Source organism: Cannabis sativa, chromosome 5 (genome assembly GCF_029168945.1).
Source record: "Cannabis sativa cultivar Pink pepper isolate KNU-18-1 chromosome 5, ASM2916894v1, whole genome shotgun sequence".
Taxonomy (NCBI): Eukaryota; Viridiplantae; Streptophyta; class Magnoliopsida; order Rosales; family Cannabaceae; genus Cannabis; species Cannabis sativa.
Window position 1 is genome coordinate 99,411 of NC_083605.1, and position 17,896 is coordinate 117,306.

Here is a 17,896-nt window from a genome sequence, read left to right on the forward strand (position 1 = left end):
TAAACTCTTTCTCTTAAAACCTTTTAAAACCAAAATTCATCAAAAAACGTTTCAACCTCTCTTTCTCTTTCTCTCTCTTTTATTATTATTATTTTTTTAATTTTTATTTATTTAAAAAATTATTATTATTATTTTTATTTTTTAAATATTGAAATTTCCAGTCACCGGAGCCGTCGTTAGAAGCTTCGAGTTCTCCTCCGTTGGATGATTTGACTTTTTGACTCAGTGAAGATCAACGATGGGACAATGCTGTACAAAGCAAGTCGCCGTTTCCACAGTCAACGGAGACCAGTCAAAGACTTCTAATGAAGCTCCGACTAGTTCCGTTACCGGAGGAGGAGGAGCTTCTTCTCACTCCGGTAAGAATACTCCGGCTTATTCTTTTACCGCCAGTCCTTTTACTAGTCCTTTACCAGCGGGTGTTGCTCCATCGCCGGCGAGAACACCTGGGAGGAAGTTCCGATGGCCTTTACCGCCTCCTTCACCGGCGAAGCCGATCATGGCGGCGCTTCGTCGCCGGCAGGGGAAGTCTCCGAGACCTAAGGATGGACCGATTCCGGAGGAACAGAACGGAGATGAAGGGGAGAGAGAGAGAGAGCTTGATAAGAACTTTGGGTATGGGAAGAACTTTGGGGCAAGGTTTGAGCTTGGGAAGGAGGTGGGTCGAGGGCATTTTGGTCATACTTGTTGGGCTAAGGGCAAGAAAGGTGAGCTTAAAGGTCAGCCTGTTGCTGTGAAGATCATATCCAAAGCTAAGGTAAAGATTTTGATTGTTACAATTCTGGTTCTTTAGATTTTAAAGATTTTGTTTTTATTTTTATGGGGATTTGGGGTTTTAGACAGATCATTGTGATTGGAAAAATCTTAGCTATTCTAGGTGGGTATTAGGCTCTGAAGAATTAGGTAATGGAAAATCTTAGTGAAATTTGAATAAAGAATGGTGATCACATGATTTTCTCAGTATTTGAAGTTTTAGAAGCTTCAATTATCATGGCATTTGATGTAGTTATATATGGGAATTTCATTTATAGGCATTATAGGCATCAGAGAGATTCTGGAAGAGCTGTCATATATATATATATATATTGTTTTGGTTTTATGTTGAAAAGGAGCCATTTGAGGAAGACAATAGTAGCTTGAGATTGAAAAGATAAGAAGGAAGGAAGTTTTATGATTACACTTAGTCTGAGAGGGTTAAATCTCTACATTCTCTGCTATAGTTTTCTGGGACTGGAATTGGTTGATCATTTATGCATTACTGAACTGAAGTACTACAATTTCAGCTAGTAATTTATCATAAGAAAGTAATGGCTTTCTGCAAGAGTGATTTGTGTATCGTGTATCATACTTATTTAGTTGTATGCTGTTATCGTAGTTGAGTCTGTTCTTCAGAAGCAAGCTTCTTCCTTGGCTTAAGAATTATTGACATCTTTATATTCTGAAAGTTAAGCTAGAATGTGTTACTTTCTCGTGAAAATGTATTACAACAAGTTTTAGTTTAAGGCTTCTAGTTGCTAAGCACATATTCTTTTGCAGATGACAACGGCTATATCTATTGAGGATGTTCGTAGGGAGGTGAAAATACTGAAGGCATTATCGGGGCATAAAAATCTGATCAAATTCCATGATGCATTTGAGGATTCGAATAATGTCTACATTGTAATGGAGTATGTTTCCCTTCCCTCCGTCCACTTGTTTTTATGCTTATTTTACGAAGCACATAGTTGCCTCCCGTTTAATAGTTTCATATGAAGTTAGTAACAATATGTTCACTTGTTAGGTTATGTGAAGGTGGAGAACTACTTGATAGAATTTTGGCAAGGTATAGCCAATTTCTTTTCATTTTGCTTTGGGGTTCCATTAATTTGGTTCAAGTCACCATTATTTATTTATTTTGTTAAATTTGATTCTTTTTATGCAGAGGTGGAAGATACACAGAAGAAGATGCAAAAAGTATTATTGTACAGATTTTAAGTGTAGTTGCTTTTTGTCATCTTCAAGGCGTTGTGCACCGTGATCTAAAGCCAGAGGTACATCACTCTGAAGTTTGAGTTAATTATCCCATTTGCATAGTTTGATTCCTTACTTACACAATCTAATAAGCAACTTCCTTATTCATTATACTCTTGGACAGAATTTTCTTTTCACAACAAGAGATGAAGATGCCCCATTGAAAGTTATCGATTTTGGTCTGTCTGATTTCATTAGGCCAGGTACCCGCTTTTGTCTATTGAACTGACCTTGTTTACTGTCTTTTATTAGTCTCATTCAACAAAAGAAGCACAAATCATTTGTTTATTCCTCTGAAGTTCATTATCTTTTTTGATCAATCACTTTGTATTCACATTCTGAAGTTCTTGTCGGTTTGTAGATCAAAGACTCAATGATATAGTTGGCAGTGCATACTATGTTGCTCCTGAAGTATTACATAGATCTTACAGTACTGAAGGAGATTTATGGAGTATTGGCGTCATAACATATATATTGCTGTGTGGAAGCAGACCTTTCTGGGCTCGTACTGAATCAGGCATATTCCGTTCAGTATTAAGAGCCGATCCTAACTTCAATGACTCACCTTGGCCAGAAGTGTCACCAGAAGGGAAAGATTTTGTGAAAAGGCTTCTGAACAAGGATCACAGAAAAAGAATGACTGCTGTGCAAGCTCTTGGTAATTTAATTCAACCACTCTTCTTATCTTAATGCCATTCACTCACGCACACTTTTGATATCACTACTCTTAGTTTTTTTCTAAAGTAACAATTATGTTTGTGCTATTTCAGCTCACCCTTGGTTACGAGATGAAAGTCGTGACTTGCCTTTAGATATTTCAATCTACAAGCTAGTTAAGTCATATATTCGAGCAACACCTTTGAAACGTGCGGCCTTAAAGGTAAAGTTGCCTTCCCCCTTCATCCAATTATTGCCCATTTTTGGCGGTCTTTGGCCCCAAACAAGGCCACCTTTTGGGCATGATACTCATTCATTTTGTTGTATATTATAATGCTCTACTTACAGCTTTTCATTTTGCTTGTCACATTTATGTAATTACAGGCACTATCAAAAGCTATCACAGAAGATGAGCTCATCTATCTCCGAGCCCAGTTTAGGCTTTTGGATCCAAAACATGGATATGTAACACTCGATAATTTTAGAACGGTTAGTTAGATCAATCACCTTACTGTAGTTGTTTCAGTTTGTGCTTCTGGTATTAAACATGACCATTCAATTTGGTTCAGGCTCTCACAAAAAATGCTACTGATGCCATGAGGGAAGCAAGGGTTTCCGACATTTTAAATTTGGTGAGAAATCATATGATCCAACTTCATTAAGATCTCTTCCGATATGACTTCATTGGCTATAAAAATACTTAGCTTTTCTATGATTTTAAATTTTAGATGGAACCACTTTCTTACAAGAAAATGGACTTCGAAGAGTTCTGTGCCGCTGCAATCAGTACTTATCAACTAGAAGCCCTTGAAGGATGGGAAAAGATTGCAAGTACAGCATTCGAGTTTTTTGAAATCGAAGGAAACCGTTCCATCTCAGTCGAGGAGTTAGCCCAGGTACGTACACATAATCATTATTAGTTTTCACAAATATCTTATGGCTGAAAAAAACCGCGAAACTAAAGAGAGAAAACCAAAACATTTGTTGTGCAGGAGATGAGTTTGGGTCCAACAGCTTATCCTTTATTGAATGATTGGATCAGAACTTCAGATGGGAAGCTTAGCTTCCTTGGATATACTAAATTTTTGCATGGAGTGACACTACGAAACGCTAATTCGAGACATCGATAGAGTTTAACTTAAAGAACAATTTTCCCCTACTTTTTTTTCTTATAGAATTCTTTTCCTCCCCTCTTACTGAAAGTGGTTTGTGTATTTTTTTTGGTTTACCATTTCCTTCTATGGTAAAAGGTGAAAATTGGAGTGTCTACATAGGTTAAAAAAAAAAAGAAAAGAAATTGAAACAGTTGGTATTGCATTGCAATAGCTTGTATGAATTAATTTACATGAACATATTTTGTTTAATTTTTGTAAAAATAATTTGTGTACTGTAAACAATTATGTGTTGAAATCTTTGAGAAAAATACAACTTTTTTTTTTTCTTCTTCTTGTATTAAAATTATTACAAATGATTCAAACTAGGATTTGTCCAATGTCTATTCCTTAAGCCTTTTCAAAGTCAACTCAATTGTTTGCTTTAAAAAAGAAAAAGGAAAAAGTCAATTCAATTCTTTTCAAGCTTTGAACTTTCCATTATTAGCTTCTTCTTCTTCTTTTTTCTTGATTTTAAAAGCATAATTAAAATGTTGTGGTCCTGATTAAATAACCCTTAGAATCTAAGCATAAAATAACCTTTTTTTTTTTTTTTCTATAACTATTTAATCCCAATTTTTTATTAACACTCAAAGAACTTATATTTTAGCCAATTGGGTTTGACTTTAAAATATTTAATATTATTATATAGAACATATATATGGATCAGATTGGTTTGAAGGAAATGGTTGCAAAACTAAACTGGTTTACCTATAAGATTAAAGAGAGACTGTTTAAAAGTTCAAACTTTGAGTTGTTCTTACCCCAAATAATATATGTATATATATATTACTAAGTCTTCATGTATAAACCAGACCATATATATTTTTATGTAATTTTTATAAAGAGAGGGATTATAAATTATACTATAATCTATTAAGTCAAACTAATCAAGAAATTAACTTCCGGTATCTTAGGAACAAATAAGTCAAACAATCATGGATGGGGATACTAAGCTTGTTGTTTACAGATAATAATACAAATAAAAGTATTTTTGGAATTTTAAGAAAAATCTGAACTGAAATTTTGACACCAAAAAAAAAAAAACTTGGTGTGAAAGAAAGCAATGAAATAAAAGCCTATTTTTTTTTTTTTTTATTATGACAGCTCTCACTCATATTGGTTCCATAGGGTTCTTTCACATGGCCAGTGATTTAGCCGAAATTCTAAAACAAATAATATTTATTATTATTATAAGATGATGATGATGATTTTTGTTCTGTTCCCACTATATATCTATTTTAATTGTTAAATTATAATATGGATATTTTGTTTTGACTTTAGAAAATTGAATCAAAAGCTAATAAATCTTTGTAATTGGATTCATATGAGTAATGAATATGTATCCAATTTTTACATCAAAATATTCTTTTAACTAATCATATCTATTTTAGACAAGATTTTTACAAATTTAAGAAATAATATTATGTGTAATGTTTTAATACAATTTTTAATTAATTGATAGCGATAAATGAATATAATATTGTGTATGTAACTATTGTTTTAATTTAGATTTTTCATTCTTCTGAAAAAGTAATTTCTTAGCTTTGATTCTATAGATATTTGAGTTGGATCTTCTTTAGTATTGAATTATAATTTCTTATATTTGAGTTGGAATGGAAACTCTATTTACAGAATTTTAATTTTTTTATATATATTTTTACGAATTCTTTTTCTTACGTAGCGTTATTTTCATGTTACATAAATATAGTATAATGTTGCAACAACATGAAAATAGCGTTATTTTTTTTTTCTCTAAAAAATCACAAATTTGTAAAATTGTAAAGAAAAAAAATTCGTAAAAATGTAAAATAAAGTACAATTTTAAATACTTTGTGTGAGTTTCACTTTAATATATTAATACAACAAATGTTGAGTATGAAACTTTTCTATTCAATAAAGGGAGAGTTTAAGGGTTTTAAAAAAATCCAAAAAAAAAAAAAAAAAAGATAGAAAAAAAATCACTCACTAAACAAATAATTTTGTTAGTGATTTAGACACTTATTTAAGATTGCTTTATATAGGTAAGCTACCATAGATAAAATAGTTATATATATACATACATATATATAACAAAGAAAAGAGTATATATAGTTTCTATCATTTGGAAACTTACATGATCTCTCTCCCATATAAAGAAAATCCTTTGCAAATAATAATTATAATAATAATTTTATGTATGTTATTATATTAGGCTTTGTAATTAGTGTGTGTATTGTATATATATACACATTGTTTTACTTTGATTCCACAAGTATTCTGTTTATTATTTATTTTAATAAAAAAAAATTGTAGTCACAATTGACTTAATTAATGCTTGTAACTACATCATATTAGAGAGAATGATCATATGTATATGAATATTGTATATATATAAGGTTTATAATTATGAAATTGAAGAAAAATATAATAAAATTATAGACTGTATGATCTAATCTACTGACAATTTATATAATTACATATTTAAATATATATAATCAAAATCTCAATTATATTATATTATCAAGCTAGCTAGACAGATAGAATTAACTGCCTTTTCTATTTATTTTTTTAATAAAAATGAAAGGGAGTATTTCTAGCTAGTTCAAGGCTTGTAATAGTAATGTAAACTACTAAGACAATTTGTATTATACTAATTATATTACAAATATATTGAGTAATTTTAAAGATATATATATACATATCTTATATCATTAATTTTGGAGAGGAATATAATGCATTTTTTTCTTCACAAATAATTTAATTTAATTGAGGTATATACTATATATAAATAAAAAGACAATATAATTAGTAGAGAGAATTAGAAAAATAAACACATTAATTAGGGAATCTGATAATTAACTAAAAGGGACCTCTACCTAATATTATATAGTGAGGCTAGAATAATGTAACGTGTACAATCATTACTCAAATATTGCTTTTATGATATGATATGATTATTACAAAATAATCTTTACTAATAAATCTATATTTTATTTATATTCCAAAAACATATCCAAAATAATAAAACTATATTTTCACAATATTAAACACACTTTCTAAAATTTATAGTTATAGCAATTAAATAATTTTTTCAGCAAAAATATTCTGTAAACAAAAAATATTCACACTTGCAATTTAATTTAATTAATTTGATGAAATCTTCATTCTAATAAACCGTGTCACTTACGTTTAATTATCTAAAACCGCGTCTAAAATTACTACAAAATCATATTTATAATGTGTTAATCACAACATATAATATTATTAATTAATTACACAAGCAAAATCAAAACCAAACACAAACACACAATTAAGTAATAAAATTGTACAATAATAATATTAATAATTTCAAATCAACACACAATTTTGTCTTTTGATCCAAAAAAAATAAAAACAAATTCAATCAATTAATTACATGAGAAATTTAATAAAAATCAAACCCTAAAACACCAAACATGATTATGATGGTGGTGATGATGATGGTGATGATGATGGTGTTGATTGAGAGAATTATTTTCTTGATCAATGATGGTTTGAACGGTTCTGAATTGGTCCACGTGGCAAGGAATGACAATTGGACCCTTTTGATCAAAGCCATACTCTTCTTCAGCCTCTTTAAGAAGTTTAATAAAGAGAGGGTGGTTTATGTAAATAACAGGAATAACAAACCTTTCTCTTTGTTCCTCTTCTTCTCCAACCATTACAGCCAAACACCCTTTTGGGATATCTTTATTCCCAATTTCATGATCATTATTATGATTATGGAAATGAATGTGGGGAATATTGAGATGGAAAATATTGTTGGTATTTTCTAATTTCTCACTAGAAATTGTCATTTTTGAAAGAAAAAAAATAACCAAACAAAGATTATTTGATTTAATACAAGTAGCTAGAGGAGTAGGAATAGGTTTTTGTTCTTGTTTTGTGTTTGGATGATTAATTAGCTAGGTGTTGTGTTACAAGAAAAATTTGATAGAAAAAGGCCAAGGATCAGAAGAAGAAATTGCTAGCTTGAATAGAGTAAAGGAAGAATCGGTAAGAGATCTTGGAATGTTGCTCATGATATAATATTTTCTCAAGAAACAAACATATGAGAGAAAATAAGGAAAGAAAAATAAGATGAGAGAGGTTTTGTTATGATTTTGGAAGATTGGTTTCGTATTTATATGGAAAAATAAATTAATTAAAAAAAAAAAAAAGAAAGAAATAGGTGGATGTGGTGTGGTGAGATGTTTCTAGCTAGCTAACTAGGTTTTTTTTTTTCTTTTTTCTTTTCTTGCTTAGTATGTACTCAAAGTTTTTGATTCTATATATGGTGGGGTTATTTAATTTTTTATTTTATTAACAAAAATAGCAATATTAATAATATTATATAGGGTATTTCTACAATGTATTGATGTACTTTTTAATTGTTATTTTCTCATTTAGAAAATTTTTTTAGTCTAATTTATTTTTCATATTCTTGTATGTTATAGTTATTTAAGATATTTTATAATTTTTTTTAAAAAAATTTGAAATAATTTACAATATAAAAAACAGTATTCAAACAATCTATTTCATATACGTTACGCACGTAATACATTGAATAAACTCTATTTTATCCGTGTTAAATTTTTTTGAATTTTTTAAAATTTTACAAGATGTTTTAAATAATTATAATATATATAATTATAAGAAAAAAATTAACTAAAAATTTATTTCGAATAACAAAATAGATAAAAATGTATCGGCGTATGTACATTTTTTTCAATACATATATTTTTTTTAGATAATTAATATTGTTGTTGCCTTCTGAGGTAGGTTTTTTTGAATAAATGTTTTATATTTTACAGCTGGAATAGTGTTTTTTTTTCTTCATAATTTTTTTTTGGCACACGCTATATAATTATTGCATCATAATAATAATAATAATAATAATAATATTTTGATATCTTAGCTAGCTAGGTTTTCTTCCTAAAAGATGGGATTCTAATCTAATCTATTAATACATATGGCATTATCTACGGCTTATATTAAGGAATATTAATATATTAATTTTAATTATCATTTTTAAAAAAATTAACACGCTCCATCCACTAGTCTTAACAAATACACCAAAAAAAAAAAAAAAAGCAAAATTGAAATTGAAAACTTATTTGCCAAATTAAATTAAATTCTAACCAAACAGTGCCTAATTCATTCAAAGTTTCAAACTAACCTGAATTAATTTCGAAGATGAAAATTCAATCTCAAGGTGTGTGGCAGCCGGGACACGTGGAAAGCTGTGATTGGCTGAGGCAGCAAAAGTGGGGTCCACGAATGAGAAAGACGACCGACAATGAGGTGTCTTGTCCACGTCAGCACTCTCATGGAGCAACCAATAGCATGGTTGGACCTCCGAGTATGACATCAACCATACGTCACTTTAGCTTTACATTTATAATGTAATAATTTTGTAAGAGAAATTTACCTCAAGATTTTTTTTTCCTTAAATCGATTTTTTTTTTTTCAGTATTATTCTTAATATTCTACACTATCCGTATAGAGTAATATATCTGTATAAATTAAAAAATATGTGTATTAAAATTGGACTAAAAAAATATGTCAAAATATGTCATATATAATAATACTAAAAATATGTCCTTTAATCCAAAATTATAAATTTTTATATAAATTTAATATATTATTTAATAATTTATTATAAATATAAATAATAATAATACAAAAATAAATATAAAATTTAATAATAATTATAAAAATTATTTAATGTAAAATAGCATGCTAACTAAATTTTAATAATAAAATAATAAAAATGTCATAATAATAAATATAAAAGTATAACAATAAGTTTAACTTGTAAATAAATATCTAAGTTTAATTTTTAGCGGTAATAATAATTAAGTTACATTTTTAAAACTCTGTAGGTACCTGACCGTTAAATGTTAAGTCATTATCCGCCTATCATTTTCTTATTAGTATATATTTAATTTTTTTTTTTTAAAAAAAATAACTATTTAATGACTTTGATCAATCAAGAATTATCACGTGGTAATTTACTTAACAGTTAATAACTAGGTATTTATAAAAGTTTCAAAATTATAACTTAAATGTTATTACTGTTAAAAATTAAACTTATGTATTTATTTACAATTAGAAGTTAAACTTAAGTATTTATGCCGTAAATTACTTTAAAAAAAATAATAACAATGTAGTAATTTATTGTGAGATTAGGGTTATTAGTTATTACCCCACAAAAAGGGTCAAAATTCAATATAGGAGCGGATTTTGAGGCAGATTGTGTTGCAGATTATGTTGTGTTCTAATTCTAAAGCCCATTTATTTTGCTTATGTGTTTAGTAGTAGAGATGCATGTGATCTTGACCCCTCAACATATTCAATTCAATTCCACCATTATTTTTAAACCTAATTCATTTATTACACCCACACACAAAATTCATATTTTAAATTTTGATTCCTCTAATTTATTTTTTATTTTTTAATTTAACATTGAGGTGACAGAATTTTATACTACAATTACAAGTGGTTGATGTCTTAAAATATTTGTACAAATTTAAGATTTGGTTTCAAGAGTTCATTATATTTTTTTTTTGGGGTATTTTTTATTTGTACAAATTTAAGTTGATCATTTATAAATATGATGGATGATTTGTTAGTGTTATTTTTTATTTTATTTTTAAATAATATATTAGTTTTATAAATTAGTTTATATATCCATTCGTATTACTCTCATACACATGGATGTTAACCATTTTCAAACTTTTGCCTAGGTCAAAACTTGTAGATATTTTGGGTATATTTATGATTAAGAAATAAGAAGGTTGGTTATGGCCTTTACTTGATAGGACTCTTTCCCATTTATATCTTGACCAAGAAGAGAAGGAAGTTCTATAATTGCGATTTGAGTTAAAGCAATGAAACAAGTGAGTGAACTACGTGTATGTGTAGGACATAATCGCAACACTAAGAGCTTTCGAGGGAGACGAACACATGCAAAATACTTGCATGCTTGCAGGGAGAGGCCCTTCTTGGACAAAATCACAATAAGTTGAGATGTGAACACTTTCAATTTATTTGTTTCATTTTACTTTTATATATTGAAAAACTTTTAGGTAGAGCTGGTTATTAAGAGTTAGTCTCACATTGTTAATGTGTAGAAATAAATTGTGATATATAAGATGAATGGACTACTCCTCCCATTACCAATTGGTTTTGAGATGGAACCTCATTCATCTTATTCCCAAATTCTAACATGGTATCAGAGTCACTTGTGATCCGTTGTGAGCCCAAATTGTCACCGATCCAAAAAGTCGTTTGTGATCCGTTGTGAGCCAAAGTGCTGCCGGTCCAAACAGATACTTCCGCTGTCTCCCCTTTAACCTCCATTTGGGACCTTTCGGCCAATATGTGCCAATTTCCAGTGTTGGGGTCTTTGACCTGTTTCAAAATCCACAAATTTCCCGACGTGTATACCCACAAATTTCCTGATATTTGTCCTTGTGGGATTCTTTCAAATGTCACGTTCGGTCCTGTAGTTTTTTAAAGGTCGTTCGTTATACCCATACTTTCTAGGCCCAAACGTGGGAGGGTGTATTAAGAGTTAGTTCCCTATTGTTAATGTGTGGAAATAAATTGTGATATATAAGATGAATGGGCTACTCTTTCCATTGTCAATTGGTTTTGAGATGGAACCTCATTCATCTTATTCCTAAATTCTAACACTGGTTGAGCTAGCCCAATATTTTAGTGGGGAGTTTTTTATTTTTTTTTGAAATATTAATGAAAAATAAAATTTTATTGAAAAAAAGACAAATTTTGTGAAAATAAAAATAAATATATGTGAATAAAAGTGAAAAATATAAATTTTACAAGGATACAAGTAAAAATATATGGAATAAAAATAAAATACATAAATTTTATGGGGACAATATAAAAATATGTAAGGACATAAATGAAAAAAAAATATTTTTATAAGGTCAAAATATAAAATACCCAAAATTTATATACAAAATATATGCGAACAAAAAATTGGAGGCAAATGACCCTACATGCCCCCTTCCCTTCGCCATCACTTTAGGGGCTGTTTGGTATGCATATTTCATTTCATGGGAATATGTTTCACATTACTTGAAGAGTGATGAAGGGGCTACCGTTAGTGTTTTCACCATATTTAGAGAAATTATAACTGACTTTTTATTATTTATATAACAGCATGAATTATGTTATAATAAGCATTTGGTTGTTTTAACTTTTATTTTTTAAAATGATATTGACAGTAAAATTATTTGAATTACACGATTTGTTACATTTAACCTCACAAACTAATTTTTTTAGCTATAACACTGTTTGAAATGTACTTCTGTTTTGCTTATTACCGTTAGATTTCAACAAGTGTCATTGTGGATTATCTACGTGTACACAATTATATACACGTGTTATATTTTGATTAGTCGACGAAATATAATAAGTTTAATTATTATATAAATTTGATAAATGATTGTAATTAATCATTTTCATTTAAAATAAGTCTCACTTGTTAAAACTTAAAGTAATTTGTTACTAGTGTCAAATTTGTGTATTATTTATGTGTATACATATTTTTTTTTCTAAGAAAAATATCTCAACCATTAATACAAGAATAAAAATATTCCATAAAAATAGGGGCGAGAATGCATTAGTAGTGAGTAGCATATGCTACTAATAAGTTCTGAATACAATTTAGATAATTGGGTACTAAACATATTATTACTCCTAATAAAAATGATATTTTTATGAGCTGTTTTGTAGGGCTGCACATTTATACTCGAAACTCGAAACCCACCTGTAACCAACCTAGCCTGAAACCAGAAAAACTCCAAAAAAATAGGTTTCAATTTTAGTAGACCAGGTTCAGGTATGACTTGGTTATGTACTGAGCCAAGTTTGGATTTAATATTTTTGAAAACCCAAAACTCGGTTAGCATTCTTTTTATGTATATATATATTATATTATATATATGTCTTTTTTTTTAATTTTGAATTTGTGAGTGTGTGTTAAATTATTAATGTGTTAGTTTATGTAATATGTATGTATAATAACATATTGTATAATTGTGCTATTTTTAAGTTTTTTTGTTAAAAAAGTGATATTAAAAAAATAAATAAAATAAAATAAAAAATCTAGCCTAACTCGAAAGCTGACCCACCTGAATCCGACCCACTTGAGCCCAAAATTTGAAAAACTTATTTTTTATATGGGTGGGTTCGATTTCAAGATTTCAAAATCTGAACTCGAAAAACTTGAAATTGAAAATCAAAAACTCGTTAAAACTCACCTGAACTGATGTATGCTCGTATTGTTTTGTATTATATATAGGTCATTAGAATAGATGACCCACGAAATGGATAAAGCTTTCAATAAAGTAATTTCCATTTAAGATTTGAGTGGAGAGAAAACGATGGGTATCAACTATGAAGCATCTAAAAAAATTCTAAAGCAAAATAAACCTTTCACTTTAAATTGCTTTCTTCTTTTTTATTTTCTTTTGGTTGGCTCTCCAACTTTCGAGAGAGCCATATTTCCAACTTCCAAGGTTAATTCAACTATGGCTATAACACTATCTACAATTACAAATTTGGCTCATATGTTTTAGTGGCTCAATTTTAGTAAGGTTAATTAAGATTTGTAATTTCTAAATTTAAATTGTCTCTGCAAATTTTTATCTCTCAATTATTGAGATTATATAGATTCAAGAGTTAAAAAAAATACACAAATAGTAGTTTAATAATAAATTATGAGAATATGCATATGTTTTTTATAAAATTTATGTTTGCATATTTAATGTTAATAAGTGGAATTTTAGTTAGTTTAAAGCTATTAAATAAATCTCATATTGTAACTATAAATGTAACTCATGGTTACAAAGGTAAATTCTTTTAAAAATGAGCATAATAACTGAAAGAATATATTTTTAAAGATTTGTATAATTCGAGGAGAATTGTCATAACAAAAATATGTTTAGGAGATAAAATTTAAAAGAGTCATAGTTCAGTGAAAAAAATCTTATTGATTCTTTTTATTTTTACCCCTTAAAAGTTTATCTTTCTTTGTTTTTTACCCTCAAATTTATATTTTCTTTAGTAACATCAATTTTTGAAGAAATATTTATATTTTTACCCTTTACTAGTTTTTTTTTTTTTGACATGGGTGAGAGATTCAAATTTTGGACCTTTTTACTCTTTCATAAATGATGGCTTGGCACCACCACTAGTTTGATGTAAATCCTAAATAAGAAGAGAACTATTGGTGTCAATAGATTTTTAAGATGAAAAAAAGTGCCCTCATCATGGATTAATATCCATTCACCATCCAAGCTCCAATTTTTGACTTTTGTAAAGTGCAAAAGTAAAAGATATTGTTAATCAATAGTTTTCAAATATATAATGGATAGAGATTGATGTGGAGCCTAATAATGTGTTTTTTAACTAGTAATTTAGGTGCCGTTTGATAATACATTTTAATTTTTTAATTACAAAATAAAAGTAAAATTTTTATTTTTGAAAAAAAATAAATTTTTTATAGCTATTTTTATTTTTAAATTTTCAAAATAAAAAACAAAAGTGTGTTCTATAAAGTTTATTTTCATTTTTATTGTTTATAATTATTGTGACAACGAGTTTGAATATTTTTATCAACTTACAATTAATTGAAACGAGTTATTTTAAATCGCATTTAATAATATAATTTAATTATTATATTCTTTGAACTGATTTATATTCCTTTTGTAGTGTCAGTTAGTTTCTGATGAATAGTCGAATCTGGAGTATATAACATCTAATTTATACATGTGTTAACTAATTACTTTGGTTTTGTTATTTTATTGGTTAATATAAATATATATATGTATGTATATTATTGAAATAGTGTTGATGAGCTAAATAGAAAATCTAATCATCCCATTATGAATAATCCAATTTAAAGCAGCTAAATATGGGAGTAATTATCAAAATTGGCTCCTGATAATCTGCAATTTCCATAAAATAAGTTAGGAAAGTATCCAAAGAGATTTGATCATTACTTGATTTTGAGTGTTACCAAGAAAATCTTTTATTAATCACAAATTAATGCATGCAATCCTCTTATTCTTTAATGTGCCATATTTAGATAGTTATTATTATGATATAATAATGTATATCACAAAATAAATAGTATAATTTTATGTTAACTATTAAATTCAAAATCAAATTTATTAATTCTCAAATTGAAATATTATATTTTTAGAGTTTTTTTAGGAATTTTTCAATTTTTTTTTTATGTTTTATTTTTAATTTTATGGCCTAAACTAAAGTTCTTATTTACAAAAATATAATTTTAAAGTTTTAAAATTATAAAACTATTTTTTTTAACTAGAATTAAGAAAACAATTAAAAAACAACGAGAAATCAATTTTAAAATAATTATAAATCAACTATAAAATAATAAAAAATAACAAGAAAATCCACCACATTACTATTAGTATAAATCAATTATAAATAAAATATAAAACAACCAAACAAAAATATCGAAGAATTTATTGAAGTTTGTATTTTTGTAAATTTAAAAGTTTAAACTGTATAAATAAAAAATTTCTCCACAGTAACGTATTTTTGTAATCTTTTTAAAATTTTGTTCTAATTTATTAATTCTTTTTATTATTTGGCTCAATGTGCTTCTTATATGTATATTATGGAGATGGTGAAGGCCTTAGAGACTTTCAAGCTATAACAAAGGGGAAATTTGGCATTTTCTTTAAATTGCATTGAATTTCTTTTCTTCATTTTTTAAGTAAAAATTTTGTTTAATATTATTTCTATTACAATATTACTATTTCTTTGATCTTAAATTGTGATACAATAATAAAAAAAAAAAGATCACAATAAAATTTTAAAATATCCCTAAATTGGGGATGAGAAGACATTACTAATCTTTATTCTCAAGAAGAAGAAAAAATGTTTGAAAATGTGAGATGGCCCATTTTCATACATAACTACTAACGATTGTTTTCGTAAATATATCAAATTGCCCTATTCCTATAAATATGTCTAATTAATGAAAATATAATAATATATACATATATTTTTAAGGGTAAGAAATGTAGGGTAAAAGGATGTATTTTGGTACTCAAAAAAAACTTGTTAGTCTAATTTTTTTTTTTCATAATCGTGTATGTTATAGTTACTTAAAATTACCGGTAAATTTTTAGGAAAATTCTGAATATATGCCGAAAACAAGATTTATAAATTTTGTGTTGTACGCACGACTATTTTTTTTCTTATATGTTTAGTAAGTAACTGTTTAAACTTTATTTTCAGCACTGTAAATTATTCAAAATTTTTTAAAAATTTACAAACAGTCTAAAATAGTTACAACGTACATAATTATTAAAAGAATAGATTAAATTTTTTTTCTAAATGACAAAACAGATAAAAAATCTATGAAATTTTAGGGTGTACTATAGAAATTTCTAGAAATACATATCAGTGTTTGAGATTCATTATCTTGGGTGAAGAAAGCATGTATGAGGTATATAATGGAAGGAACCCCACTCACAAACAAAAAAAATAGTGACTTAAGATAGGCATGTAAAGTTGTAGACCATGCTAATTATGAGTCATTGTATAAAGGCCAAAGAGTGTGGTGTAGATAGCAATGAATTTCATTTGATTTCTTTGCTTTGGGACTAAGAAAAATCAAAGTGATGAGCAAAGAAAGTTAGGTATCAATCTCTTGTTTAGTATCATTAATCCTTGTATAACTACTTCCTTCTCATATTAAAGCCAAGTAGGTCCTCAATAATAATTCCATACATTTATATATGCATTCTAAATTCTATTCCATGAAGTATATAATGATTAAAGGTTCCCAACTTATATTTTATAATAAAAATCATAATTTATGTATATTTATATATATTTTTTTGAAAGATGAACATTACATTATATCATAAAATAGCATAAAAGATTGGGGTAAGTTGGAAAATGTCTCTTTTATTAATCAATTAATTAAATTTCTTTCTAATTTTTATTTAATTGAAACATACTTCTTTTTATATGTATTGTACCTAAAATATTATGATATAAGGAAGTCACATAAAGAGTATCTTAAAGTGACAGGAGAAAAATTGGTACAATGTTTTAAAATAAAGGTAAAAATAATAGACTTTTAAAAAGAAGGTAAAAATAAAAGAGGACAATATAAAAATGATATAAAATCCAATTTTCTCTAAAAAATTGTGTTTTCATTATCTTTCATGTTTCTTTTTAGGAATTATTTCAAAAAGATACAAAAATAACAAAAAAAATTACAAAATATAGTTGTATGTAATTTAAATATTTTAAATATTTTTACCATTCTTAAGATTTTATTTACATAAAATATAATTTTTTAATATATTTTTACACTTTTGTTATTTTACTGTTGATTTTTTATTATTTGTATATTATTTTTTGGGTAAATACCATTTTGGACCCTGTGTTTTGCAAAAGTTACAGATTGGACCCTGTGTTTTGTTAAATGACAAAATGGACCCTGTATTTTCTAAAATAGTAAAAATAGGACCCTGAGCTTAATTTTTGACAACTTTTTTTTTAATACAACCAACTTGAAGACAATGCTTAATACGAACAGATACAAAAAATGTAAACAGTTTTGTCATATCACTTTTTGATCGGATTATAATTTAACTTTATTTTGACAAAAAATCAATTCAGGGTCCTATTTGTACTATTTTAGAAAATACAGGGTCTATTTTGTCATTTAACAAAACACAGGGTCCAATTGGTAACTTTTGTAAAACAGAAGGTCCAAAATGGTATTTACCCTTATTTTTTTTACATTGTTTGAATGTTGTTTTCTTGTTATTTTTATATAGTTTTCTTGTTATTTTTATGAACACCGTAAAAATATTAAAAAAAAATCTTGAAAAGTAAAAATGTATTATGTAAATTTCTCTTCTTTTTATTATTTATTTCACTTGCTTTTAACTCCAATTAGAATATCATATCTTTATTTAGATGGTAAATATAAAAATAAAAATAAAAAAACCAATTTTCTTGGACTGGTGAGGTGGCTCAAATGCATG

At 27.2% G+C, this 17,896-nt stretch overlaps 2 protein-coding genes across 2 annotated transcripts; one reads left to right on the plus strand and one right to left on the minus strand.

Annotated features, from left to right (window-relative positions):
- Positions 1 to 4,108, plus strand: LOC115716601 (CDPK-related kinase 4). Its single transcript, XM_030645431.2, has 11 exons — positions 1 to 757; positions 1,537 to 1,667; positions 1,781 to 1,822; positions 1,922 to 2,030; positions 2,135 to 2,213; positions 2,372 to 2,668; positions 2,781 to 2,890; positions 3,052 to 3,156; positions 3,237 to 3,299; positions 3,396 to 3,563; positions 3,660 to 4,108. Exons 1-11 carry the CDS (start codon positions 239 to 241, stop codon positions 3,795 to 3,797), a joined length of 1,761 nt encoding a protein of 586 aa, XP_030501291.1. The 5' UTR covers positions 1 to 238; the 3' UTR covers positions 3,798 to 4,108.
- Positions 4,109 to 7,086: 2,978 nt separating this feature from the next.
- On the minus strand, positions 7,087 to 7,772 carry LOC133029089 (auxin-responsive protein SAUR32-like). Its single transcript, XM_061115081.1, has one exon. The coding sequence runs from the start codon at positions 7,634 to 7,636 to the stop codon at positions 7,235 to 7,237; it is 402 nt and encodes a 133-aa protein (XP_060971064.1). The 5' UTR covers positions 7,637 to 7,772; the 3' UTR covers positions 7,087 to 7,234.
- Between the last annotated feature and the right edge of the window lie 10,124 nt (positions 7,773 to 17,896).